We start from the raw sequence: 19,985 nt of genomic DNA on the forward strand, positions 1-19,985 counted from the left end.
AACATAAGACCCGAGTATTTCTATAAAAAGATAAGATTTTGATAATATTTTAAACTTGGTTATTAGAAACACTGGTGTTACATGGTTTTTCACTAAAGAATAAAATAACCCAAGTATAAAATTTCAGCATCTTAGAGTTCACTTGAAGCTGAGCAGCTGTAATTCTGGCTCAGATACTACCCTTGTTCACTAGATTCAACTTTGTTATTTAAACTTCAGAGTTGTAAAGAGTTTTAACTTATTTGATGAAGAAATCCAAGATCTTGATTAGTTATGTGAAATAATTTAATTTGGGTTGTAAACAACTGTTGAGAAATTGCTATTTGCACAGAAATATAATAAATGTCTGTCTAGGTAAGTATTAAATGATTTTTATTTACATCTAAATGAAACAAAAACCTCTATTATTTAAAGATAACTCAATTGCAGAGTATAGAATATGGCCTGAAACTTTTAAGCAAAGCTGAATTATTTGTTCCTAAACTATAATGGGTGACAATTTGTTTGGTTTAATCTTGATTTATATTATTGCTTAGCTATAACACATACCATCATTTCCACACTCCCTGCTGCCACAACATCTTTGGGTTTTGCATCTTTGGTTCCAATGTAGGAGCCGATGGTGTCACATGACCAGGGAGAGTACTGGCTATAATCATTTCCTTTGTATTTCCCAGCTACCTTCAAGTCTTCATCCAAAAACTACAGATGGAGAAGGAAAAAAAAAAAAAAAGGAAAAAAACCAGAAAATGGGTCTATGAGTAACAAGACAGAGAAAGCAGGGAATTTCTTAGAACATCGTGCTGAAGCAACATAATGATGATTATTCAATTTTTAAGTGGCACAATAGAAGATTTTTGTAAACTATGAAAACTATAAGTGACGAGTGATTTTTAGTTTTCAGGTTTTTTTTGTTTTTTTTTTTTTTAACCTTAGTAGAAGGTAAAAAGAAAAAAAAGTATTTCAGTCTCCTTCCAGAAATCAAGCTAGAATGGGTTTGGTCATCATTTTCTTCATTAGATGAGTAAACATTTAAGCACATATGTACCAAGCCATAGTTTTGTTAGACCCTCCTCAATGTTTCTTTCAATAAAATCAAGGTAACCAAGCATATTAAAAATTTTGATTTTTATAGTACATGATGATGTAACTTTTTACTGAAATCTCTTTAATAGCACTAATTCATATCTTGAATAAATTCTGCTCCTTGGGTTGATTCAATGAGATGAAAAGGATATCTAATTTTTATCTTAAGTTCTCCAGTTATCTAATAACAGAATAGCTATTCTAAGGCTAATGTATTTTCACTAAAATTGCAACATTCACATTTATATAATGTTTTACATTTTCAAAGTGTTTTCACGTATACTATCTTATAAGCTCTTAATCCATGATGGACAACACAAGTGATATGACCAAGGCTATACCAGTGTAAGGCAGTGCTAGGACTCTAACTTTAATATTTTTCATTTTATCACAAGACATATATACACTGATACCTAAGGGCTACTGGTTCATTCAAGTGGACCTATGCATTCCCCTATATTAAACACACCTCTTTTCTGAGTCATCATTTTTGGCCTTTTGCACTGACATAGGGTCTGCTGCTCACTAACATCACTCATTATCAACAATTCTTCTGTTTCTATTATTCATAACCTCTTCCTTTTTTTTTGTCCTACTATTTCAAGTTTTTATCCTTATTTTTCTTCCACTAACTTTAGATAGAACAGCTAACTTTTAAAGCACATAACCTAACAATTACAGTGCTCTTTTTTTTTTTTTTTTTTGAGACACGTCTTCCTCTGTCACCCAGGCTGAAGTGCAGTGGCGTGATCTTGGCTTACTGCAACCTCCACCTCCCAGGTTCAAGACATTCTCCTGCCTCAGCCTCCCAAGTAGCTGGGACTGCAGGTGTGCACTCCTATACTTGGCTAATTTTTGTATTTTTAGTAAAGATGAGGTTTCACCATGTTAGCCAAGCTGGTCTCGAACATCTGACCTCAGGTGATTCACCCACCTTGGTCTCCCAAAGTGCTGGGATTACAGGCGTGAGCTACCATGCCCAGCCAAGAGTGCTCCTTTTTAAAAATCTGACTGTAGTGTGTTATATGCAGCTGTTTATATGAATGAGATAAATTTATATACTGACATACAAAGCTATGAAAATTGGTTAAGTAAAAACAAAAACAAAGGCAAAACAGACATAAAACCAAGATGTATTTACTAAATGATCCTATTAAAAAAAAATGAGGTCAGGGGAGGTGGCTCACACCTGTAATCACAGCACTTTTGGGTGCTGAGGCAGGCGGATCACCTTAGGTCAGGAGTTCAAGACCAGCCCTGGTCAAGGTGGTGAAACCCCATCTCTACTAAAAAAACAACAATTAGCTGGGTGTGGTGGTGCATGCCTGTAGTCCAGGCTAGTTGGGAAGCTGAGGCAGAAGAATTGCTTGAACCTGGGAGGTGGAGGTTGCAGTCAGCCAAGTTCATGCCATTGCACTCCAGCCTGGGTGACATTCCATCTCAAAAATAAATAAATACATAATATTAATAATGAGATCCAACAATCCCACTACTGGGCATTTATCCAAAGGAAAATAAATCAGCATATGAAGGGATATCTGTACCCCCATCTTTTATTCCCAATAGCCAAGAAATGGAATCAACCTAAGTGTCCAGCAACTGATGAACCGATAAAGAAAATGTGGTATAGATACAATGGAATACTAAAAAAATACTAAAAAAAGAATAAATCCTGTCATTTGCAGCAACACAGGTGAGCCTGGAGGACATCACATTAAGTGAAACTGGTCAGGCACAGAAAGATAAATATTGCATGTTCTCACTCATATGTGGGAGCTAAAAAGTTGAGTCATAGAAGTAGGGAGTGTAACTGGTTATCAGACACAAAATTACAGCTACGTAGGAGAAATTACCTCTAGTGTTCTATAGCACTGTAGGGTAAATAGAGTTAACAATAATTTACTATATATTTTCTAAAAGCTAGAAGAGAGGATTGTTTTTCCTTATTTGAAAAAATTATGGTTTTTTTAAAGAAAAGTTTTAACATCATAAACAGATCTTTATACACAATTTTATTCACCATTTCTTTAAACCAATTCAATCCAGGTTTATTTACTTATTTACAAACGACAGAAAAAAATCTGGGCTGGGCACAGTGGCTCACACCTGTAAGCCCAGCACTTAGGGTGGATCGCTTGAGCCCATGAGTTGGAGACCACCTGGGCAACAAAGCAAGACCCTATCTCTTTTATAAGAAAAAAGAAAAATTAAAAAAAAAATTCCACTTAGGATCCTGAAAGTCAAAATAAATGGAAAGTATCTAGGATAGATTGACAAAAGAAAGGAGTAACAACAAAATGATGATCAATTTGACGAGGAAAGAAACGACAATCTTAGGCCAGGCACAGTGGTTCACGCCTGTAATCTCAGCACTTTGGGAGGCTGAGGTGGGCAGATCACAAGATCAAGAGCTCGAGACCAGCCTGGCCAACATAGTGAAACCCCATCTGTACTAAAAGTACAAAAAATTAGCTGAGTGTGGTGACGGGCACCTATAATCCCAGCTACTTGGGAGGCTGAGGCAGGATAATCACTTGAACCTGGGAGGCAGAGGTTGCAGTGAGCTGAGATTGCGCCATTGCACTCTAGCCCAGGTGACAGTGCAAAACTCTGTCTCAAAAAAAAGAAAGAAACCATAATCTTCATACACCAAAAAACAAAAACAAAACAGATTTGTAGTAAGAAAGGTGGCGATTTATAAAGGAATCTTGAGACAAACACTATGTCAACAATGCTGTAGTTACAAAATGCAAGAACGGATCTGCCCAGCATTTTTCTTTGAAATAAAATCTGAAAATCATAAAGAGATATTTATTTAGCCCACAGGAAAAATGTTATTTCTACAATGTTATGTAATACAAAAATTTATAATTAAAATATAACACTGCTCTCTTATTCAAAGAAAAGTTGGATGACTGGCCAGGCACAGTGGCTCATGCCTGTAATCACAGCACTCTGGGAGGCTGAGGTGGCTAGATCACCTGAAGTTAGGAGTTCGAGACCAGCCTGGCCAACACGGTGAAACTCTGTCTCTACTAAAAATACAAAAATCAGCCTGGCGTGGTGGCGCATGCCTGTAATCCCAGCTACTCAGAAGGCTGAGGCAGGAGAATCTCTTGAACCCAAGAGGCAGAGGTTGCAGTGAGCTGAGATCGTGCTACTGTACTCCAGCTTGGGCGACAGAGCAAGACTCTGTCTAAAAAAAAAAAAGAAAAGAAATGAACAGTTAGATGACTGTTCTGAATGACTTAAAAGCTACCTGCCTACCAGTCAAAGGGTGACCTGAAACTCTCTGGAAGCATCCTGCATTTCTGTAACTTGCAGCAGTATCACATACACAACTGTCCAAGAAAGAGAGGATTTTGAATGTTCCCAATATAGATAAAAGATGAATGTTTGAGATTATATGCTAATTACCCTGATCATTGCATATTGTATATATGTATTGAAATATTACTCTGCATCCCATAAACTTGTACAATTATAATGTGTCTACTAAAAAGATGTTAGTTGATATACAGAAAGAAGGTGAAATATACATGAAAAGTTTAATAAACAACGGTTATAGAAAATGGGATTTTGGAGAAACTTCTCTTTCTATATCATGTATTTCTATAATATATGAATTTAGTACAACTGTATGTAGATTATTTTATTTATTTTTTAATTTTTGTTGAGAAGGAGCCTGGCTCTGTTGCCCAAGTTGGAGTGCAGTGGCGCAATCTTGGTTCGCTACAATCTCCACCTCCTGGGTTCAAGTGATCCTCCTGCCTCAGCCTCCTGAGTAGCTGGGATTACAGGTGCCCACCACCATGGCAGGCTAATTTTTGTATTCACATTGCTTATAATCAGAACTGAGGTTTAAATACATAGTTTTGCATTTTAGTAACAAAAATGATTCTAGATAATGTTCCTTAATAGCCAGGCATTATAATTTTTATTAGGAGTAAAAATAATAATAAATATGAATTACTTACTGAATGCCCACTACATACCAGATGCCTTATGTTTCAATTTAACCATACCACTATAAGGTAGGTTTTATTATGTTTGATTCATAAATGAAGAAACTTGCACCTCAAGGTTCAGGGAGGCTAAGTAATTTTAAAAAGATCACAATGAAGGACACAACTGAATCTCAAAGTTTAGTATGTTTGATTCCAAAAATTGCTCACTTTTTACAATGTCATATTGTTTTCTATATTTCTTATAAAACAGTATGGCATAACAAAGTTTCAGGGTATATGCTAATAAACAACAATTTTTGGGAAAAAAAATCACAACTCTTTATTTTTTTCCCAATTTTTTTGAGACAGGGTCTTTGTTACCCAGGTTGGAATGCAGTAGCACAATCATAGCTCACTGCAACATGGACCTCCCAGGCTCAAGTGATCCTCCCACCTCAGCCTCCCAAGTAGCTAGAACCACAGGCACGTCCCACCACACCTGGCTAAATTTTTTTTTTTTCAGATGGAGTTTCGGTCTTCTTGCCAAGGCTGGAGTGCAATGGCAAGATCTTGGCTCACTACAACCTCCACCTTCCGGGTTCAAGCGATTCTCCTCCCTCAGCCTCCTGAGTAGCTGGCATTACAGGCATGTACCATTACGATCGGCTAATTTTGTATTTTTAGTAGAGATGAGGTTTCTCCATGTTGGTCAGGCTGGTTTTGAACTCCTGACCTCAGGTGATCCACCTGCCTCAGCGTCCCAAAGTGCTGGGATTACAGGCATGAGCCACTGTGCTTAGGCACCTGGCTAATTTTTATTTTTAAATTTGTAGGGATGGGGGTCTCACTATGTTGCTCAGGCTGGTCTTCAACTCCTGGTCTCAAGCGATCTTCCCACCTTAGACTTCCAAAGTGTGAGATTATAGGTGTGAGCTACTGCACACCTGGCTTTTACTTTATAAAGAAAACTACATTAATAGAAGATGTTGTGACTTTACTAATAACCTGCATTTTTGTGGAAAATTCATCCAAAGTGTTTAGATGGAAAAACTAGATATTGTGAACAACTTCTATTTAGTAGATTTCCTTCACACACCCAACAAGATGCTGTTTACTGTGTGTGACGCACTTTTCAATTTTCATTTATTATTCATCATTTGTCAGTTAGCAATGTTTAGAATCATAATTCTATACATAAAGGATGCAAGACAAGTTCCTTACATAGTATCAACTGTAATCCTGCTGAGAAAACTTACTTATTTAAAAAAACATATACAAACTATAAGCTAAGGCAGTACGTACAATCAACAAAACAAATACGATTACTTTAAAGTTGGATTTTTCGGCTGGGTGTGGTGGCTCACGCCTGTAATCCAAGCACTTTGGAGGCCAAGGCGGGTGGATCACCTGAGGTCAGGGGTTCAAGACCAGCCTGACCAACATGGTGAAACCCTGTCTCAAAAATAAATAAATAAAAATAAAGTTGGATTTTTGGACTGGGTGCAATGGCTCACGACTGTAATCCCAGTAGTTTGGGAGGCCAAGGCAGGCAGATCATTTGAGGTCAGGAGTTCAAGACCAGCCTGGCCAATATGGTGAAACCCTGTCTCTACTGAAAATACAAACAAAATTAGCTGGGTGTGGTGGCATATGCCTGTAATCCCAGCTACTGGGGAAGGCTGAGGTAGGAAAATTGCTTGATCTGGGAGGCTGAGGTTGCAGTGAGCCAAGATCTCTGGCACTGCACTCCAGTCTGGGCAACAGAGCAAGACTCTGTCTCAAAAAAGGGAAAAAAAAAAAAAAAAGTTGGCTTTTTGAAAAGACGAATAAAATTGGTAAATCCCTAGCAAGACTGACAAAAAAAGATTACCAGTATCAGAAATAGAAAAACGAATGATCACTGTAGACCATACAGACAATAAGATAATAAGATAACACTTATTCACTACAACTATTAGCACTGTCGTGCAGAAATACAAAGAAGCTGACTCCCCAAATTATGGTTTATTTAAAAAAAAAAGAACTGGAACATTAACCATTATTATTATTATTATTTTTCTCCTCAGAAACAGTAACCATTATTTTTAAGCAACCTTATTTGACTGTTGTTTTTTTCCGATTTTCACTATCTATATTTACCTGTCTTTCCTATTCATTAAAACAACTTTTCTGGCTGGTTTCCTCATTACTGAATTAAATGATATGTCTTACTTATTTAAAACAATTCTGAAACTAGGATTAGAAAAAAGCTTTGCAAATATGATAAAGATTTTCTACCGACAAGCCTACAGCAAACTTCATAATGGCAAATTATAATTAAAAGCTCCATTTACTCAAATATTAGAAACGTGTCAAGAATATGTGTTATCATCACTTCTATTTAGCATTATGCCAGAGTCCAAAATAATAAGACAAAGACAAGACAAAAGGATTAAAAAGAGGGAAAAAAAAATTATTATTCAGAGGACATAATTGTGTGCACAGAAAATTCAAAAGCATCTACTCACAAGTATTAGAATTAATAGAGAAATTCAGCCAGACAGCTGAACAGAAAGGTCAATACATCAAAATCTATTTAATTTCTCTATATTAATAACAAATAGAAAATGAAAATTTCCAAAAGAATTCTATTTAAAATAGTTTCAAAAAACATTGGTTATTTAGGAATAAATTTAACATTAAGATGCTCAAGATACTAAAGTATGAAGTATAAAGAAAATCCAAATAAATGAAGGGGGTATATCATGTTCATAGAGACTTGATATTAGAAAGATGTCACCTCTTACCATATCGATCTAAAGCAAAACTGTTTAGGCTGAGCGCGGTGGCTCACGCCTGTAATCCCAGCACTTTGGGAAGCTGGGTAGGAGGATAACCTGAGGTCAGCAGTTTGAGACCAGCCTGACCAATATGGTGAAATGCTGTCTCTACTAAAAATACAAAAATTATGGCTGGGCATGGTGGCACATGCCTGTAATCTCAGTTAGTCGGGAGGCTGAGGCAGGAGAATCACTTGAACCCAGGAGGTGGAAGTTGCAGTGAGCGGAGATTGCGCCACTGCACTCGGGTCTGGGCAACAGAGTAAGACTCCAACTCAAAAAAAAAAAAATCAGCCAGGAGTGCGTGGTGGTGTACACCTGTAGTCTGAGCTACTCAGAAGGCTGAGACATGAGAATTGCTTGAACCTGGGAGGCAGAGGTTGCGGTGAGCCAAAATCACGCCACTGCACTCCAGCCTAAACAACAGAATGAGACTCCGTCTCAAAAAAAAAAATAAATAAAAATAAAGCAACACTGTCTAATAGAAATATAATGAGATCCACATATACAATCAAAACATTTTTAGTGGCAGGGCATGGTGGCTCATGCCTGTAATCCCAGCACTTTGGGAGGCCGAGGTGGGCAGATCACAAGGTCAAGAGATCAACTTTCCTGGCCAAGATAGTAAAACCCCATCTCTACTAAAAATACGAAAGTTAGCTGGGCGTGGTAGCACGTGCCTGTAATCCCAGCTACTCAGGAGGCTAAGGCAGGAGAATTGCTTGAACCGAGGAGGCGGAGGTTGCAGTGAGCTGAGATCCGGCTACCGCACTCCAGCCTGACACCTGATGACAGAGTGAGACTCTGTCTCAAAAAAAAAAAAACTCAATAAAAAGAACATTTTTAGTGGCCACATTAAAAATAAAAACTTGTAAAATTAATTTTAATCATAATTTTATTTAATCCAATATATCAAAAATATTAATGAATTTTACATTTTTGGTATTAATCCTTGAATCCAAGTGAAATCAATTTTAATAATAATTTTATTTATTAATGAATGTTACATTTTTGGTATTAAATCCTTGAATCCAGTGTATATTTTATGACTCTAGTACATATAAACTTGAACTAGCCACATACTACATGTTCAATAGCCACATGTGGCTAGTGGCTACCATAATGGACAGCACAGATTTAGAGATCTGAAGTAATCCTAATCAAAACTGGAGCAGAGGTTTTTGTAGAAATCAATATGCTGATTCTTGAAAGATAATACTAGAAAATATAGGCCAGGCACAGTGGCTCACACCTGTAATCCTAGCACTTTGGGAGGCCGACCTGCACTCAGGAGTTCAAGACCAGCCTGGGCAACACTGTGAAGCCCCATCTCTATTAAAATACAAAAAATTAGCTGGGTGTGGCAGTGTGCGCCTGTAGTCTTAGCTACTTAGGAGGCTGAGGCAGGAGAATGGCTTGAACCTGGGAGGCAGAGGTTGCAGTGAGCTGGAATTGCGCCACTGCACTCCAACCTGGGCCACAGAGGGAGACTCTTGTCTCCAAAAAAGAAAATACAACCACCACATATTGAGACTTATGATAAAACTACACAAAGAGAATGTGGCATTGGTTTTAAGGATAGAAACTGATGGAAAAGAATAGGGTCCAAAACATGCATGTGGTCACCTGATTATGATAATCAGGGCACCAGGGAAAGCATGCTGATTTAATTAAATTGTGCTGGGTCAATGCCTTACAGGAAAAAAAAAGGATCTTGACTCCTAATATGTTATATTACATACATACAAAAATCAGTTCTAGATGGTTTGTAGAGCTAAATGATAATAAACCTTTTAGAAGAAAACAGGAAAAAAACCAAACTGGACACACACACAAACACACTGATAAATGAGACTAAAAATGATTTGCTTACTTCTTCTGGATGAAAGGTAGGAGGCAAGGTTGGTGAAGGCGCAAAAGGAGGTGGAGAGATAACCTTTCTTTCTTCTAGCTGGGCCATTATTTCCTTTCGTCGGCGATGTAGTTCATCTAGACTAGGATGAGGCTGGGGAGGAGGAGGAAGCCGGCTATAAGGAGGTTCCTAAAAACAGAAAGATCAGTTAAATTGAAAGCGAATTTCAGGACAGATTAATTCATTTAATATTCAGCATATATTTTAAGTTAAGAAGCAACTCGTATACCCTTCTTAACATTGGGAAATACCAAGACTTAATAGAACAATGGAAAACAAAACAAACAAAACCCCCCAAACGTTCAAGATCTTCCAAAGAGCTAAATTTAGGTTTCTTTTATTTAGTCATAATTTCCAAGTAGATCTAGAATTTTTAATTAAACCATCTGAAGTTCAGTAACTAAGAATGGTTAGTTGTGGGGAAGGAGGCAGAATTTTTTCTCGTTAATAGTTAAAAACCAAATTATGAAAAGATAAATAAAAAAAGAAGCTCTCTTATAAAAAAGAAGTTATCAAAGGGTTACTGTCATTCCATAGAAAGGAATCACTGCAAGCAATAATCAAATTAAGTCTATGTAATAAGAAAAAAAATACAGCATACTCTGAGGTACGAAGCTCTGATCTGAGTTGGATGAGGAGCCACTGGATAGTAACTCTCGATCTGTTGGTATCTTTCTCTGGATTCTGGTACATAGGATGGTACTGCTGCAGGTGGAATCTCAATGGGTATAGGGCTTTCTCGGAATATCTCTTCTCTCGTGTAAGACTGAGCAGGGTACACTCGACGGCCATCATAGTGAGATGGGTATATAGGTGGGTACTGCTGTGGCTGTGTGCCATACTGAGAGTTTACAACACGATCTTGGAGGTAAGGTGGATAATGATCCAAGTAGGGAGGAGCAGGTTCAGGAGCAGATGGTGGAGGTCTGATAAAGCGGGACACACACTGTGGTGGTGGAGTATAATACATACCTATACAATATAATAGAAGAACCAAAGGCACTAATGAGCCAATCTAGTTTTCTATATAAGACTTTACCTTTTAAAATACTGAAACACTAAAGTATTAATAATCTACTTATTTCTTTAGAAGTTTTCCCTCTGCTTATATAATCAGGTTAACTTTTTAAAAAAAATAACAAGCAAAATTACCTGTAAAAGTCATTGAAAAAAGTACCCTACTTATAATCTATAATAGTAGATTGGCTCTCATTGTTTGACCCTCTTTCTGGTGTGTCTTAATGCAATGAAGACATTGGAAAACAAAAAACTACATTTCCCAGATATCCTTGAAGTCAGGTTCTACAAATCAACCACTTGCATGAGTTTTGAATTTGAAACTGAAATAACTTGGAGGAGACAAGGAACACAAAAGGCCAATTTTGCTGGCGCAGATTAGTAGTTACTGCTTCGCTCTAGAGTTCTTGAGACAACAGTTGTGGCAATAGTTTCTCAATTTTCGGACTTTTGCCTCAAATGATGTGATCTTGGAATTAAGTAGTGAGGACAGAAAGTTTCTATTTCTACTGCTTCCTCAAACAAGTTCTCTTGCAGCTAGCTCTGGAGTGTTATTTGCTTCTCTGGGACCTCCACCAATATGGCAGGCACCTAACTCCTACACTAAATCTCTTTCTGCTTAATATAGCTAAAATAATTCATCTAAAAGTGAAACCAGGCTACAAAAATGGTTGCATTTTTCCTATAATGGATAGTCAAAAGGAAGACAAAAATCACATTTTGCATGAATTAGTATTGCCATATCAATTAAAAACTATTCTTATGAATGTAGAGAAGACAACATGATTCAAAATTAACTGGCAGACTTGGAAAAAGAGGGCACTTTTAATCTATTCCCCTTTTAAAAATTATAGTACCATACTGCTTCTGACGGAGAGATCCAAGACTTACAATCATTCAGTATTTTACACATAAATTGTATATGTAAAACAGTTTATCTTCTTTCCTTCATTCTCCATACCTGGTATTATCATTGAAGCTGGCTAATTTCCAAATCTGTCTATTTTCTAAATCCCTTCTTCTCCTTTCTCACACTAATACCTCAATTCCCACACCAGGATTAACAGTCTCCTAACTCAATTCTCATCTTTCCAAGGCATTCATAATTTTTCTTTCTATTCCAAATACCTCTATTTGGGGCATTTCTTCCACTAAGTCTTTTTGATTCCTCAAGTTCTCAATAATCTCCCTCGAGTCTTTTAGTCTATTTCTACCAAGCTAATATTAACCACCACAACAGATGACTTAATTTCTAACACATACATAACCACACACATGCATATACTACTCACGCTTAGAAATAGTTTTCTATTCTTCACCATTATTTATTCTAGTCTGTAAACTCTCTAAAAGTATGTATGCTGCATTTTTTCATATATATTACAGGGTCCAGAAAAATAATTAAAAAGAAGGAAAATGTACTATGGTGTTTAATTTACAAATACTATAACATTAATTCTTGGCCAGTCATGGTGGCTCACACCTGTAATCCCAGCACTTTGGAAGGCCAAGGCAGGCAGATCACCTAAGGCCAGAAGTTTGAGACCAGCCTGGCTACCATGGTGAAACCCTGTTTCTACTAAAAATACAAAAATTAGCTGGACATGGTGGCATGTACCTGTAATCCCAGCTACCTAGGAGGCTGAGGCAGGAGAATCACTGGAACCTAGGAGGCAAAGGCTGCAGTGAGCTGAGATCATGCCACTGTATGCCAGCACTCCAGCCTGGGTGACAGAGCAAGACTCTGTTAAAAAAAAAAAAAAATTTGTGTGTGTGTGTGTGTGTGTGTATATATATATAGTTTTTTTAAATGCTTGAAGAAAATTTTAGTCAGGAGAACATATACTGCCCTACTTAGCAAATTTCCATTGCCTACTTGTGTGACTTGTTATTTCCATAAATATTATATACGAATATGTTTATTATGCAACTGCTTTTAGTAGATAAGGCAGTTTCATTTTTATTGCTTTGTTTCATTTATTTCATAATATTTAGTTGATCATAAAATCTCAATTTTTCCAAAGTATTAAAAAATGCATTTATCTATTTACTTAAGAGGCTACTGTGTAAAAGATCACTCTGATCTGAACAGTTCTCATAACTCCTAAAAAAAGTGAGCAATATAAATGAAAAATAGTTACCCTGCTGATAAGGTGCTGGTTCAAATGGTGGAGCCGCTCCTCGAGGATCCTGATAATAAACATCTGTCTGTTGTGCTGGATATAACTGCGAACCTCGAGGTACCATCTGAAGTGGTTTAGTGACAGGCATTGGAGGCAGATCTGTTGGCCCCCTTGGAGGTATAGGATGTGGATTCACAGGTAAGGCAGAAATACTCTTAGGGACAGATTCTAGCCTAAGGGAACAAGATTATGGAAGTTGTTTAAGGTCTTTAAAATTCTCATGTGCATAAACTGTTACAAGTAAAAAAGATTGCTACAATTTGGGAAACTCACTTATTCTAATACTCATCTACAAAATTTGCAAATTTTTATCTTATTTCCCGTATGCTATTTATTTCTCTCTTTTGCCCCCCTCCCCTTTTTGAGACAGACTCTCGCTCTGTCGCCCAGGATGGAGTGCAATGATGCGATCTCAGCTCACTAAAACCTCCACCTCCTGGGTTCAAGCAATTCTCATTCCTCAGCCTCCTGAGTAGCCGGGATTACAGGCATATGCCACCATGCTCGGCTAATTTTTGTATTTTTAGTAGAAATAGGTTTCACCATGTTGGCCAGGCTGGTCTCGAACTCCTGGCCTCAAGTTATCCATCCACCTTGGTCTCCCAAAGTGCTGGGATTACAGGCGTGAGCCACCACATCTAGCCATGCTAATTCTTTCTTAAAACACACTAGCATGAAAAACAGAAGTAAAAAACAACAAAATAAAGGCAAAAAAAAAAATCAGTTTAAAAAAAAAAAATCCCAAACATTAATTATTTTCTTTCTTCCTTTGACTTTATAAAAAATAAATTTTGAAATAAGAGTTAGGAAAAATGACGTACAGGTCAGGAGGAGATCCAGGAGCACTACTGCTCAGATGATCTATTTTTCCTGGTTTCAGACTAGAATCATAGCTGGGGTCTGTCCCTCGTGGAATAAGCTGTGTTACTGTATTCCCTGCTGATACAATTCCATTTGGCAGAGCAGGAGGTTTTCTGTTAGGGAGATCCACCGCACCTTCATCTGGAAGGATAGCTGCTGAAGGCAGGCCCACCTCATTAAGTTGACCCAAAGAGGCACTCAAGGGTCTTCTCGGAACCAGGCGCTTGTTCATTTTGCGAAATCTATATAAAAAGCATAGGCACATATCAAAAAGCAAATATAAAAGCAAAACCAAGAACTAAAATGTACTTAAGAACGTTATTTTCTAGAAATATTCTCTCTTGAAACATTAACTCTTATCAACCTGAGAACTCAGTGTGTGTATTTTCCATAAAATCTCAAGCGGCAAGACATATTGAGTAAGTATAAAATTCCTCATGAAAATGTGTAACATAGGCCGGGTGCAGTGGCTCACACCTGTAATCCCAGCATTTGGAGAGGTTGAGGCGGGAGGATCATGAGGTCAAGAGATTGAGACCATCCTGCCCAACACGGTGAAATCCCACCTCTACTAAAAATACAAAAATTAGGTGGGCGTGGTGGCGTATGCCTGTAATCCCAGCCACTTGGGAGGCCGAGGCAGGAAAATTGCTTGAACCGGGAGGCAGAGGTTGCAGTAAACTGAGATCGTTCCACTGCACTTCAGCCTGGCAGCAAAGTGAGAATCTATGTCAAGAATAAAAGTGTAACATTTGTAACATTATAAATTATGCAATTAATATTTTTGCTATAATATACTTCTGTGGACATTTGTATTTCTAAAAGTTATTGGAGAAGCTAGTAGAAAAATCTTCAGAAGACAGTTTCTGAAATATTTTACTTTAACTCTCCCTCAAATGCCCTGGGATACAATAAGCCAATGTTAAAAATTAAGAATAAAAGAAAAACAAAGCCAGTATGCACTGTGAAACATTTATCATTTACTCTGTGAAAAAACTGAAGCAGCTAGGCATGGTGGCTCACACCAGTAATCTCAGCACTCTGGGAGGTTGAGGCAGGCAAATCATTTGAGCTCAGGAGTTTGAGACCAGCCTAAGCAAGATAGTGAAACCCTATCTTTACCAAAAATATACAAACTTATCCGGGTGTAGTGGTGCATGCCTGTGGTCCCAGCTACTCGGGAGGCTGAGGTGGGAGGATCACTTGAGCCCAGGAGGCGAAGGTGAGCCAAGACTACACCAATGCACTCCAGCCTGGGCAGCACAGTGAGACCCTGTCTCAAAAAAAATTTTTTAATTTAGGCAATTAAGAATAGTGACTTTTATTAGAACTGCTTCAGGGATGCTGATGTTATGTGTGCCAATACAAAATTAAAGTTCTTTTAAAAGTAGGTTAATGGAAACAATACAGAATAATTTCCTAAGTTTAAACAGATGTGTGATACAATAAGCACATAGATTCTGAAATCTAACCAAAGGAAAAAATATAAGCCATCAGAGTCTAGGATTTTTGTTCCTCAACCATGAAAGCAAGTCCAATTACAACTGCTAATGTATTTTTATTTTCAAATAAAACACTGGCAGGGTGTGGTGGCTCACACCTGTAATCCCAGCACTTTGGGAGGCCAAGGTGGGCAGATCCCTGAGGTCAGGAGTTGAGACCAGCCTGACCAATATGGTAAAACCCCATCTCTACTAAAAATACAAAAATTAGCCAGGCGTGGCAGTGGGTGCCTACAGATCCAGCTACTCGAGAGGCTGAGACAGGAGATTTGCCTGAACCCAGGAGGCAGAGGTCAAGCCACTACACTCCAGTCTAGGCGACAGAGCGCGACTCTGTCTCAATATATATATATATATGATTAAAAAATAAATAAATAAAAAAAACCCCATCAGAGTAATGCTATTTTTCCACATTTCCCACAACTGACAAATTTCTGGTGGTGGTGGTCGATAGGGAAAAAAATTACCCTTCAGGGATAATTATTTTTGAGAGTTTGGTATATCATTATGAAACACTGTTCTTTTATACATTAGCTTTATATTCATATAAGATTATTATTTGCAGAAGTACAGTCATATATTACTGCTTAGTAATTTTTTCCTCCACTTAATAATATTGGATATTCCTTTATGTCAGTTCATTTCAGGCTGGTTTTTTCTTTTCTTTTTTTGCTATTAAAATAATGTGCTGGGTGCAATGGCTCACTCCTGTAATCCTAGCACTTTGGGAGGCTGAGGCGGATGGATCACTTGAGCTTAGGAATTTGAGACCAGCATGAGAAACATGGCAAAACTCTGTCTCTATCAAAAATACAAAAATTAGCTGGGTGTGGTGGCATGCACCTGTGGTCTCAGCTACTCGGGAGGCTGAGGTGAGAGGATCACTACAGCCCAGAAGTTAAGGCTGCAGTGAGCCATGATTGCATCACTGCACTCCAGCCTGGGTGACAGAGTGAAACCCTGTCTCAAAAAGAAAAATGAGTAAAAAAGTAACAGATAATTATGAACATGTACTTGCATCCTGTGTGAATAACTAATAACCAAAGGGAGAATGAGGTCAAAGAACATGCAAATTAGATAGAAATTTTTATGTCACACTGCTCTCTAAAACTATTTTAAATCCTACTAATCATGAAAAAAAAGTCTTTCAAAACCTCATCAAATACTGGGTGGTACTGGTCTTTGTTAATTTGGTAGCCCTAAAACACTAAGTTGCTTTAATTTGCATTTCTTTAACAACTAGTGAGATTGAACATAGTTTCACAGGATAATTGGCCATTAGTATTTCTTCTGTGAACTGTCTGTTTATGATCCATAAATCTATTGGTTCCACTCCTTCTTACAGATTTGCAAGAGCTCATTTTATGTTAGCATATCAGCCCCCATATATCATTTCCTCACCAACCTTTTTATAAAAAACTTATATTTATATCATATGTTAGTTTTAACATTTTTATGTAATCAAATGTGTCAATCTTTTCCTTTATGGATGCTGAGTTGTTATTCTTAAAAAATCTTTCCTTCTTTCCTTATTTAACAACTAAAAACAAACAAACAAAAACCCTCTTACTACTCTATGGTTTCTTGCTTTCCTAAATATTTAAATCTCTTATACATCTAGAGTTCCTTTTCGTATAAAGATTGATGTAAGAATCCAGCTCTGTTTTTCAAATAGGTGACAGTTATTTTCCATCATTCTTTTGGTCACTGATGTGAAATGCCACATTTAGCACATACATTAAGCTCCTATATGCATCTCAAACTCCTCCTAGATTCTCTACTGCATTTCATTCATCTATCTATTCCTATGCAAAAGATTTTTATTCACTCTAGTCCATAATGCTAATAGTTATTAGTCTAGTTCTTGTCAAAGACTTCTTTTTCAGAATGTTCTTGGCTATTTGTACCTCTATATTCTTTACAAGTGAACTTCTGATAGGACCTTAACATGATCATGTTGAGATTTAAATTAGGATTTTTGGGAATTTATTGTTTCCGGGAATATAAAACTTTTATAGCATCAAACCTTATCCAAGAACACAGTATGTTTACTCAATATTTCTCTTATGTCCCTAGGTAATTTATTGGTTCAATTTATACACATCCTGATTATTCTTTACAAACTTATTATTTGGTATTTATCTTTTTGTGTTGTTGCTAAAGCAGAAGAAATCTTTAATTTTAACTTATTTTTAAATTGGTTATGTCTCTCTTTAGTTTACATGAGGGCAATTCATTTTTGTGATTTTTTAAATTTGCTCTTACTAAATTCTCATTTCTTTTGTTTCTAGTACTAAAGTTTTTCCCAATAATTTTATGACTATTTGATTCTCTCTTACATACATTAGCTACTATTTCCATAATGTTAAATAATTGTAGTAGAAAATTTTACCACTAATTAGTAGCAGAAAATTTTGCCTTATCCTTGACTTCAATGAGATTGAATTAAATATTTTGCTAAGTAAAAGCTCATTTTATGTTAGGATATCAGCCCTCTGTATGTCATACTATTATACTGGTTTTTGATTTACAATGTGATTTATTACCATGCTGAGAAAGTATGATATTTCTGTTGTATTAATTTTAATTTTTAATTGACATTCAATTCCTTTGTTTTTTTTTTTTTTTTTTTTTTTGAGGCGGAGTTTCGCTCTTGATACCCAGGCTGGAGTGCAATGGTGCGATCTCGGCTCACCGCAACCTCCGCCTCCTGGGTTCAGGCAATTCTCCTGCCTCAGCCTCCTGAGTAGCTGGGATTACAGGCACGTGCCACCATGCCCAGCTAATTTTTTGTATTAGTAGAGACGGGGTTTCACCATGTTGACCAGGATGGTCTCGATCTCCTGACCTCGTGATCCACCCGCCTTGGCCTCCCAAAGTGCTGGGATTACAGGCTTGAGCCACCGCGCCCGGCCGTCCTTTGTTATTTTTTGGATATGATAATGTTATTTTCTTTTTTTTTCTTTCTTGAGATAGTGTTTCGCTCTTGTTGCCAAGGATGGAGTGCAATGACGCGATCTCGGCTTGCTGCAACATCCGCCTCCTGGGTTCAAACGATTCTCCTGCCTCAGCCTCCCTAGTAGATGGGACTACAAGCATGTGCCACCATGCCCAGCTAATTTTGTATCTTTAGTAGGGATGGGGTTTCTTCATGTTAGTCAGGCTGGTTTCCAACACCTGACCTCAGGTGATCCATCTGCCTCAGCCTCCCAAAGTGCTGATGGGATTACAGGCATGAGCCACCACACCCGGCCCAATCATGGTATTTTCTAAGTTATGATCATTATGTTGTACTACTTTTACACTGAGTCATGGCATCTACTGTCTTCTTTTTTAAAAATTATATTATTCATACTAAAAACAAAAAAAACCTACAGCACCCAATATTCCCAGGTAGTCTCCCATCCAAGTACTAACTGAGTCTGACCATGCTTAGCTTCCAAGATCAGATGAGCTCAGGTGCATGCAGGGTGTTACACTCATAGACATGGCATCTATTTTAACGTATTATTGAATTATATTTAAATTTTTGAGATTTTTAATATTAATATGTGCAATAGATTTGCAGTTTTCTTTAATTGTGTTATCTTTGTTAAACTTAATGGCAATGTTACATCGGATTTATAAACAAATTAAGAGTTTGTATGTGAGTGTAGTGGCTTCTGCCTGTAATCCTAGCACTTTCGGAGGCCAAGGCAGGAGGCTCCCTTCAGCCCAGGAGTTTGAGACCAGAAGTATTTCAAACTTTGTATTTGTCTTGGATTTTGGGATATTTGCATATGCACAAGGAGATGTCTTGGGGATAGGACCCAAATATATAACAGGAAATTTATTTATGTTTCATATATATCTTTTACACATAGTCTGAAAGTAATTTTATACATTATTTTAAATAATTTTGTTCATGAAGTTTTGACTGCTATCTGTCACAAAGTCAGGTGTGGAATTTTCGACTTGTGGTCTCAAGTCAGCTTTCAAGCACTTTTGGATTTTGGAGCATTTCAGAATTTCAGAAGAGGAATGCTCAAGCTGTGTTACATACTAAAAGTTTCCCATTTGTTGAAGATAAAGCACCTACTCTTTCTGTATTTCTCTATGTCAGCAAATTATTCTACTTAGATCTTATTCCGAAGTCTCCTGACTTTCACACTTACTTTTCCAGTTCCTCCTGTGAGTGTGCAAACGTACAGCTGGCCCCACGAGGGCATCCTCCTCTCTGCTTCATATCTCGACACATGTATGTTTTGTATTTGCTATGCTGTGGAGGCTAAAACCAAAATCAAAACATTAGATGTGTAATAACCCCTCACAAAAAACATAAATTTTGTGTTGTCATTTTAAGATCTTGATAATCTAAATAAGTAATTCACATGCTTATTTAGATAACCAAGAGCAAAAGTGCTGGAAAGTCTGAAGTCTCAGAGAGTTCAAATATATATAAAGCAAAAAGAAAGAAGGTAGTCCTAGTTCTTCTGATATGTTGATATTAATTCTCAAACAAGTAGCATTATATAAATTCTTGAATAAATCTCATGGGCATTCTTTGTTTTATACGGAAAAAAAAAAAATCTCATGAGGGCACTATGATCTCATTTCCACATTTTTTTTTTTTTTTTTTTTTTTTTGAGACTTAGTTGCCCAGGCTGGAGTGCAGTGGC

General features: G+C 37.2%; 1 protein-coding gene and 1 long non-coding RNA gene across 7 annotated transcripts in view; one reads left to right on the forward strand and one right to left on the reverse strand.

Annotated features, from left to right (window-relative positions):
• The window catches only part of LOC105711721 (uncharacterized), a 68,338-nt gene that overhangs the window by 18,625 nt on the left and 29,728 nt on the right, over positions 1-19,985 (forward strand). For 2 of the 3 annotated variants that reach the window (XR_001106130.2, XR_010340349.1), the window contains one exon: positions 678-1,109. The exons of the other annotated variant lie outside the window; for it this stretch is intronic. This is a non-coding gene — a long non-coding RNA (uncharacterized LOC105711721). Of the gene's footprint in view, positions 1-677; positions 1,110-19,985 lie in introns of those variants that run through there. 3 annotated transcript variants of the gene reach the window in all.
• RC3H1 (ring finger and CCCH-type domains 1) overlaps positions 1-19,985 on the reverse strand; it is an 88,461-nt gene that overhangs the window by 17,935 nt on the left and 50,541 nt on the right. For all 4 annotated transcript variants that reach the window (XM_012444576.3, XM_064370472.1, XM_064370470.1 and 1 more), the window contains exons 9-14: positions 19,482-19,594; positions 13,786-14,067; positions 12,923-13,137; positions 10,366-10,736; positions 9,726-9,893; positions 550-702 (exon numbers count right to left, since the gene is read on the reverse strand). In XM_012444576.3, coding sequence (XP_012299999.1) covers positions 550-702; positions 9,726-9,893; positions 10,366-10,736; positions 12,923-13,137; positions 13,786-14,067; positions 19,482-19,594 — 1,302 coding nt within the window. The remainder of the gene's footprint in view (positions 1-549; positions 703-9,725; positions 9,894-10,365; positions 10,737-12,922; positions 13,138-13,785; positions 14,068-19,481; positions 19,595-19,985) is intronic.

This window comes from Aotus nancymaae, unplaced genomic scaffold (genome assembly GCF_030222135.1).
Source record: "Aotus nancymaae isolate 86718 unplaced genomic scaffold, 86718_ANA_hifiasm-v0.15.2.pri h1tg000108l, whole genome shotgun sequence".
Classification (NCBI taxonomy): domain Eukaryota; kingdom Metazoa; phylum Chordata; class Mammalia; order Primates; family Aotidae; genus Aotus; species Aotus nancymaae.